The sequence below is a fragment of the Carlito syrichta genome, unplaced genomic scaffold (genome assembly GCF_000164805.1).
Source record: "Carlito syrichta isolate Samal-C Ts95f unplaced genomic scaffold, Tarsius_syrichta-2.0.1 Scaffold308842, whole genome shotgun sequence".
Lineage (NCBI taxonomy): Eukaryota > Metazoa > Chordata > Mammalia > Primates > Tarsiidae > Carlito > Carlito syrichta.
The window spans coordinates 164,585-172,920 of NW_007252938.1; the positions used below are offsets into that span (position 1 = coordinate 164,585).

At 57.0% G+C, this 8,336-nt stretch overlaps 2 protein-coding genes across 2 annotated transcripts in view; one reads left to right on the forward strand and one right to left on the reverse strand.

Annotated features, from left to right (window-relative positions):
• NUMA1 (nuclear mitotic apparatus protein 1) overlaps positions 1–6,583 on the forward strand; it is a 44,534-nt gene extending 37,951 nt beyond the window's left edge. Inside the window, exons 18-26 of the mRNA XM_008066087.2 lie at positions 18–236; positions 351–508; positions 1,989–2,235; positions 3,047–3,275; positions 4,196–4,332; positions 4,723–4,899; positions 5,114–5,230; positions 5,351–5,551; positions 5,905–6,583. Coding sequence (XP_008064278.1) covers positions 18–236; positions 351–508; positions 1,989–2,235; positions 3,047–3,275; positions 4,196–4,332; positions 4,723–4,899; positions 5,114–5,230; positions 5,351–5,551; positions 5,905–5,916 — 1,497 coding nt within the window. The 3' untranslated portion in view covers positions 5,917–6,583. The remainder of the gene's footprint in view (positions 1–17; positions 237–350; positions 509–1,988; positions 2,236–3,046; positions 3,276–4,195; positions 4,333–4,722; positions 4,900–5,113; positions 5,231–5,350; positions 5,552–5,904) is intronic.
• Positions 6,584–7,564: 981 nt separating this feature from the next.
• Positions 7,565–8,336, reverse strand: part of IL18BP (interleukin 18 binding protein) — a 2,144-nt gene continuing 1,372 nt past the window's right edge. The window contains exons 4-5 of the mRNA XM_008066088.2: positions 8,158–8,293; positions 7,565–7,926 (exon numbers count right to left, since the gene is read on the reverse strand). Of these exons, the coding sequence (XP_008064279.1) occupies positions 7,828–7,926; positions 8,158–8,293 (235 nt within the window). The 3' untranslated portion in view covers positions 7,565–7,827. The remainder of the gene's footprint in view (positions 7,927–8,157; positions 8,294–8,336) is intronic.

Consider the following 8,336-nt stretch of genomic DNA (forward strand, 5'->3'; position numbering starts at 1 on the left):
CCTGTTTGCCCACACAGATGGAGAAAGCCAAGACCCATTATGATGCCAAGAAGCAGCAGAACCAAGAGCTACAGGAGCAGCTGCAGGGCCTGGAGCAGCTGCAGAAGGAAAACAAGGAGCTGCGGGCAGAAGCTGAACGCCTGGGCCATGAGCTGCAGCAGGCTGGGCTGAAGACCAAGGAGGCTGAACAGACCTGCCGCCACCTCACTGCCCAGGTGCACAGCCTGGAGGCACAGGTAGGTATCTGGCTGGCAGACTTCCCTCTCCCGGTCCCATTGAACACTGTGGCCTCCCCCCGGGGCTGGTCACCCGTCTTAGGCTTTTCTTCATGCGCCACCCACGCTTCCCAGGTTGCCCATGCAGACCAGCAACTTCGAGAACTGGGCAAATTCCAGGTGGCGACTGATGCCTTAAAGAGCCGGGAGCCTCAGGCTAAGCCCCAGCTGGACTTGAGTATCGACAGCCTGGATCTGAGCTGCGAGGAGGGGACTCCACTCAGTGTCACCAGGTCAGATGACATCCTTCCTCTCTTAAGTCTGTTGTTCATGGAGTGCCTGTTTATCAGACTATATCCGGGCACTGGGGCCAGTTAGATAAATAAGATGTAGTCCCTGTGCCCTCTGGAAGTTTATTTTTAGAGAAGAATAAAGAAAAACAGGTGTCTATTTAGGGCACAGTGGGAGTAAAAAGCAAGTGGTCAAGAAAGGCTTCGTGGAGCCACCACCCATTCTGAGTCTTGAAAGCATCCACAGGTGTATGCACCAGGAGCAGAGGAGAGCAGTGGGAGCAGGGGTTGAGAAAGAGCCTGGCTGGGCCAAAAGGGAGGCTGAGAGGGCTCAAGACCCCAGAGGGCTGGCTGGACTCCCCCTTGGAAGCTGGTGATTGGACTTGACCCTAAAGGCATCGAGCAACCTTGCAAGGGTTTGAAATGGGATACGTGATTAGATCTGCATCTTAGAAAGATTATCCTGATAGCCAGTGTAAAAGTTAAGACTGGAAACACATTTGTTTTCATTAAACAAACTTCTGTTATACTTTGTGCCAGACACTGTTGTAAGCACACAATATAATAGAATTGTTCCCCAACAACCTCCTTTATCTTTTTTGAGTTGGAATCTTACTCTGTCACCCAGGCTGGAGTGCAGCAGCATGCTCATGGCCACCACAGCCTCCACCTGCTGGGCTTAGGTGATCCTCCTGCCTCAGCCTTCTAAGTAGCTGGAACTACAGGCGCGTGTTACCACACCCGCTTATTTTTTGATTTATTGTAGAGACGAGGTCTCACCAAGTTGCCCAGGCTGGTCTCAAACCCCCCAGGCTCAGGCAATCGTCTCACCTCAGCCTCGCAAAGTACTGGGATTATAGGCTGAGCCACCACGCCCACCCAGCCAACAATCTCCTTTAATAGAGGTATAGAGGGCCGGTCACTTGCCCACAGTCCCAGTGGGAGAGCTGGGGTTTGAACCTGGGCAGTCTTGCCCAAGTCCTTGTTTGTCACCAATCTGCTGCCTCTCTGATGCCGTAAGTCTGGGCTTGAGGAGCTGAGGCCCAAGGATGTGAGCATGGAGGGAGTATGGCTGGGAGAACTGTTCAGGAGGTATGGTAACTAGGCTTGGCAGGAGAAGGGTAAGACGGCATCAGCCCATGTTTACGGCCTGGAGAGAGGGTGCTCCCACTCACTGAAACAGATACAGCAGGAAGGACACACAGATGGGCTTAGTTTGGGACACATGCACTGTAGAGTAGCTGTGGGCATCCGGGAGCAAGCAGAGATGTGGGAGCTGCCAACTTGGGAAGGTAGTATAAGCTAGAGAAGTAGACTGAAAGGAAGGCCCAGAGCAAGGGCTCCCCTTGGTACCTCTGAAAAATCAGATGGGCTGCTTGATCTCATCGGCTTGTGCTAAGTGTGGGAAATGATCACGTTGGAGCAAAGGGCTGGACGCCTGCTAGTGCCACGAGCCATACCTCAGCAGGTTTCCTTCCCACAGCAAGCTGCCTCGTACCCAGCCAGATGGCACCAGTGTCTCTGGAGAACCAGCCTCACCCATCTCCCAGCGCCTGCCCCCCAAGGTAGAATCCCTGGAGAGTCTCTACTTCACCCCCATCCCTACTCGGAGTCAGCCTCCTCTGGAGAGCAGCCTGGACTCCCTAGGAGATGTCTTCCTGGACTCGGGCCGTAAGACACGCTCAGCTCGTCGGCGTACCACGCAAATCATCAACATCACCATGACCAAGGTCAGGCTGCCGGGAGTGGGGCTGCAGGACAGCAGTGCCCACTTCCCGTCAAGGCATCTTTCCATCAGGCTGTCAGGAGCAGGCAGGAAGAGATGAGAAAGCTGAGATCTAGAAAAGGGCAGTGACCTGCTTAGGGCCTCTTCTGTAGAATAGGGCAAAGCTGGAATTAGATCCGTTTCCCAGCTCCAAGGCTGGTGTCCTCCACAGGACTAGAAGGTAGATCCTGTGCAGGGCGAGAGAATATGGGGAAGCTGCCACCCTTCCTACCCCCTCCCTGCACACGCCCATGCAGCTGAGATGCTTGGTGGCCGCCCAGCGGGCTTCCTGCCAGGCTGTGGGCTCTTGCCTTTGGTACAGCAGGGAGGACCTCTGCTACTACTAAGAAGCTGGAGAAGTTCTAGAAGATGGCCGGGGCCCTGGAAACTTAGACTGAGTGACCGCCCAGGCTGTGGGATAAGCCTGACCACACAGGCAGAAGGCGTGGGGTCCAGCTTCAGCTCTACTACTTCCTGGCCATGTGACCGGGGCTAGTCACTTCATTTCTTTGAACCTCACCTCTAAAATGGGCTGATAACACTCTTCCTTCCCTCCTTCATATTAATAGACTCAATGAAAAAGCAGATAGAAGCGTTGGCAACTTCAGCACCTGTGAGGGCCTCTAGCCTATTTCTTGTAGACATGCATGCTAAGGACCCTTGCAAAGCAGTTGGGAGCACCTGTATATGTGCCATGGGATCTGGGGCTTCGGGAGGGATGAAAGGCTTCTAGACAGTGTCAGGCCCACCCCACTGCAACATTTTTTCTCTTCCAGAAGCTAGATGTGGAGGAGCCAGACAGCGCCAACTCGTCCTTCTACAGCACACAGTCTGGACCTGCTTCCCAGGCTGGCCTGCGAGCCACCTCCTCCTCCCAGTCTCTAGCCCGCCTGGGCTCCCCCGATGATGGCAACTCGGCTCTGCTCAGCCTGCCTGGCTACCGGCCCACCACTCGAAGCTCTGCTCGCCGCTCGCAGGCTGGGGTGTCCAGTGGGGCCCCTCCAGGTGAGGGGACTGCAGGACTTTCCCCGCCCAAAGGTTAGATTAGAAGGTAGATCCTGGCGTAGCAGAGGCAGGCTTTTAAAACTCCAAGGCTAGCCTCCTTGCTGCCTTCCAGCCCCGCCCACCCCTCCTCCCCACAGGCTCAGGGCCCCACCTGTCAATCTAGGGTCTGTGCTGGGCACTCGAGCAGGATGAACCAGGGATGCTCACATAAGGGGCCTGGGATGCCCTAACTGTAAGGAGTTCTCCACACCCTTCTCAGGGGACAGTGGGCCGCTGGAAAAGCCAGGCTGGCCAGACACTTCTTGGCACCTCTTGCCCTTTGGGCTCTAAGGAGTCCCTAGGAATTACTTTCTGGCTCTCAATTTGATTCTCTTGGTGTTGGGCACCATGCGTTGGCAGGTGATTAAGATGTAGTCGCAGCCTCTGCATGTGACCTCTTCTGACCTCCCCAGATTAGAATTGCTCTTGTTTTTTTTTTTTTTTTTTTGAGTTGGAGTCTCACTCTGTCACCCAGACTGGAGTGCAGTGGCCGCTCCCGGCCACCGCAGCCTCAACCTGCTGGGCTCCGGCGATCCTTCCGCCTCAGCCTTCCAAGTAGCCGGAATTACAGGCATGCGGTACCACGCCTGGCTGATTTTTTGATTTATTGTAGAGATGAGGTCTCGCCTGCCTAGGTGGGTCTCGAACCCGTGGGCTCAGGCAGTCCACTCACCTCAGCCTCCCAAAGGTGCGGGATTACAGGCTGAGCCACCGAGCCCGGCTTGTGCCTTGCTCTTGTACTTGAATCAGAGCAGGAGCCTAGTGTGCTGGGCTTAATTCCTGGGGTAGGTGGAAGGGAATGGTGGCAGCCAGCAGGGCCAGTGGAGTGAGCAACCTGCTGAATCCAGCCCCATCTGCCCCCACTTCCCTGCCCTCCACAGGAAGGAACAGCTTCTACATGGGCACTTGCCAGGACGAGCCTGAGCAGCTGGACGACTGGAACCGCATCGCAGAGTTGCAGCAGCGCAATCGCGTGTGTCCCCCACACCTGAAGACCTGCTATCCCCTGGAGTCCAGGGTGAGCCCTGGGGTCACTGTGCTCGACATCCCATACTAGCTCACCCCCTCCTCCCTTGGAGTGCCACCTGCTGGTCTAGCCCTGGTTCTCTGGCCTGCTAAGGAGGGAGGATGACCTTCTCATGCTTCCAGATGGAATAGCAGGGAGGGAGCTCAGAGGCACAATCCCTGTGGGTGACCAGGGCGGGGGGAGCTCGGGAGTCTGCTCGGGGCTGCTCTTCTCATGGCTGTTGTCCAGGGCAGAGGTAGAGAACAGGAAGGGGGGCTCATGAGGTGGGGAGGGTCCAGCAGCTCCAAGTGCCAGGCAAGTGAGGAGTTCTGGGACAGCCCCAGTTCCTGCCCCATCTCCACACAGCTGGGGTCCACTGACCACCTCTCTCACCCTGTGCAGCCTTCCCTGAGCCTGGCGACCATCACAGATGAGGAGATGAAAACCGGAGACCCTCGGGAGACCCTGCGCAGAGCCAGCATGCAGCCAGTCCAGATAGCTGAGGGCACTGGCATCACCACCCGGCAGCAGCGCAAACGGGTCTCCACGGAGTCTCACCAGGGCCCCGGCACTCCTGAGGTAGGTGATGTTTGTGCCTGTATTTTGTTCTGTCCAGCACTGTGTCTGGGTCAGGCCCAGCTCACCAAGGATTAAAGGGAGCCTCCTCCGTCCCTCTCCCTCCAAGGGATGTGACTTGGGAAGGGAGGCCTCGGCTCAGAGCTGGACAGAACAAAATACCTGGTTTGGAACGTGACATCCTCTTGCCACTGTCTAGCTGTCCTCTTCCCCACAGTCCAAGAAGGCCACCAGCTGTTTCCCACGTCCTATGACACCCCGGGACAGACATGAAGGGCGCAAGCAGAGCGCTACTGAGGCCCAGAAGAAAGCAGCTCCGGCTGCTGCCAAGCAGGTGAGGCTGGGGTTGGTGGAGGAGGAAGGCCCTGGCGGACCTTGGAGCCGCAGCAGGAAGGCAGCCCTGGAGCCGCAGTAGGAAGGCAGCAGCACATTTCCCTCTGTCCCTTCCTTGCAGGCCAACCAGCGCCCGTCGATGGCCTTCAGCATTCTCAACACACCCAAGAAGCTGGGGAACAGCCTTCTGCGACGGGGGGCCTCAAAGAAGGCCCCATCCAAGGCCTCCCCCAGTACCCGCAGTGGAACACGCCGCTCTCCGCGCATTGCCACCACAGCCAGTGCCGCCACTGCCACTGCCACCCCTCGAGCCAAGGGCAAGGTAGAAGCACTGGCAGGGACAGGGGAGGGAGACCCGAAGAAGGCACGGGCACCCCCCAGACCACCCCGAGGGGCAGCATCCAAGGCAAGGCCAAGCTAGGTCATCGGGGCATGGGCAGTTGGGAGAGGTATCTGTCCTGGTTAGCCACTCGTTACTGAGGAGACAGACGGCCCCATTCCCCACCGAGAACACCCAGAGCTTCTTAGGCACAGCCAGGAACTAGATATGTCCAGGGCTCACAAAGGAGGGGATCCCAGTCATGGTGTGGGAGTAGGGCGGCCTTCCTGAGCCAGTGGGTGCAGGCTGGCATCATGAGTCTTGTCTGGCCACGTGACTGTCTCTGTCTCTTTCAGGCAAAGCACTAAAGGGCCAGTACCAGTGAGTGGCCCCACCCGTGTCCCCCATGCTGACCTCACCTGGTCCTTCTCCTTCTACTGTCCCTCTCAGTGCCTTCTCTCCGCTCATGGGCCAATGGCAGCCACACCCCTAGAGACAGTGAGGCCTGCTCGGGTCCTGGTCTGGTGCCTAGACCTTCACTGGCGCCTTCTCAGAGCTGGCCCGGGAGGCCTGGGGCTTGGACAGTGTAGGCGCTCTCCCTCCCTTGCCTCCTGGTTTTCTCTCAGAGCAAAGTCACTCTCCATCACAACCAGATCGGGGGCTGGTTTTGAGTGGCTGGGTCCTTGAGCCTAGTCGGTCTTCCTCTCAGCCTCTGGATCTAGAAGGGACCATTGGAGGAGCAGGCCCTGGTTCCTGCTGCTCCTGGTGGCTGGGCCTAGCAGGGGCCCTTGCTCTTGAAGTCCATCCTGGGCATGGCCCGGTGGGAGCACCTGCTAGAGGCTGCTCGTAGCTAGGACAGACGGCCCTGTGTCTCAGGAGTGTGGTGGGGGACGGCCTTCGACGGCAGCTCACACCCCACCTGCCCCAGACTTGTACTGGGGTGAGATCTGGAGTGATGGGAAGGTTTTTAAGGGCCGGGGATGGATCTTTTCTAAATGTTATTACTTGTAAATAAAGTCTATTTTTCTCCCTTGAGTGCTGACCTGCCTTTATCTGTGGACAAAGGAGGGAAACATAGGCTTTTTAGAGCCGACCTTGTCCCTGAAGTCTTCCAGACCACCTGCCTTCTCTCACCCCTTCTTCCTGGGACCACATTTTCCCAGGCTCTTCCCACATGCCATTTCCGGCCTCTGTTTCTGGGGAGCATGTGAGGCTGTTCTCTTCTTTGCTGAGGGCCTGTGTTCCCCTGAATCTCGTTTTGTCTTTGGCTTCTGCATGGCAGCCCCACTTTCCAGACCCCCTCCTGGGATAGGCGAAGCTTCTGTGAGTGGCCCTGAGGCCTGAATGAGCAGATGTCATAGATGCTTCCACTAGACAGTCCTTTATGAAGACCTGCGTGGGGATGACAGAGACACGGTTGTGGGCCTGAAGCTGAGACTGCCCCAGCATCCCTTCCCTGCAACAGTCCCTTAGAGTGAAAGAAACGTACAGCATGAAGACAGTGCCAAATGTGGCCAGAACTCAAAGAGGGTAGACTTCACTGAAGAGATGGCCTTTGAACCAGGCTTTAGAGTCCCTGCTGGAATAGTGAGGAAGAGGGGGTCATAAGAGCAGAGGTGTGAGGGTGGGAGTGGTCTGGAAACAAGAATACTTCGGGCCTCTGCAGAGTCACATGAGAAACATGAAGGGACTTTGATTGCGAGGCTAAGGCACCGACAGTCTTGGTGGTTTCCCAGCAGTAGAGCAGGATCAGGAGTAGGACATTGGAAAAGTCACAGGTGCCAGGTGCAGTGGCTCAAGCCTGTAATACCAGCATTTTGGGAGACTGAGGTAAGAGGATTGCCTGAGCCTGCTGGTTCGAGACCAGTCTGGGCAACACGGTGAGCCCTCATTTGTACAATAAATCAAAAACTAGCTGGGCGTGGTAGCACATGCCTGTATTTCTGGCTACTCAGAAGGCTCGCTGGAGTCAGCAGGTCGACGCTGGGGTGGCCGTGAGCGTGCCACTGCACTCCAGCTTGGGTGAGGCAGCGAGACTCCGACTCAAAAAAAAAGAAAAAAGTAAAGTCACAGGCTCTTGGAAAGAGAATGGCAGGAGGAAGCACTAAGGAGATTATTGTGACTTTATAGGTGGATGGAAAGGGAGTTTGGATCTGGTGAGAGAAGGGAGCCAACACAGGAGAAGATGGGGGGGTGATGGGAGGATGAGCCGCTCCCCTGAACAGCCTGAGGGCAGTCAGGACTGTTCACTCTCCCGGTGGGCTGTGCCCAGGCTCTGGTCAAGGTGGAGCCGTTGCCGGCCCTGTGCCGATTCCTACGGCTGTAGGCAGCTGTGGCCCTGGGCTGTGGCTGGGGGATGGGGCTGTCCTCAGCCCAGCCTGGGGAAATAAAGGCAGACAAAGATCAGGGCCAAGGAATGGAGGGGCAGACATCTCTTGTCACTTGGCTCCAAGCCCCGCCTCCCCTGCCCGAGTCCTAAGTTCCTTTTTGTTTCCACCTGGGGAACGGTGGGCATTAGCTTGGAGGCTGCTCTGGCAGAGCCCACCCTTCCCCCCCTACACGGAAGCACAGCTGCTCTGCTCCTGTAGGCCTTCCCTGGGGTTCCTCACCCAGAGCTGGGCCAGGACGACGTGATGCTGGGCAACCCGCTCAGGGTCCACGGACACACACGAGAAGTTGGTGCTGAGCAGGGCGGGACTCAGCTTCTCCAGCACCAGGTCCCTGCTTGCGTCCCCACACACCCGACTGGAACGGAGGGGAGAAAAGGTCGTGAGAAGGCTGCTGGAGA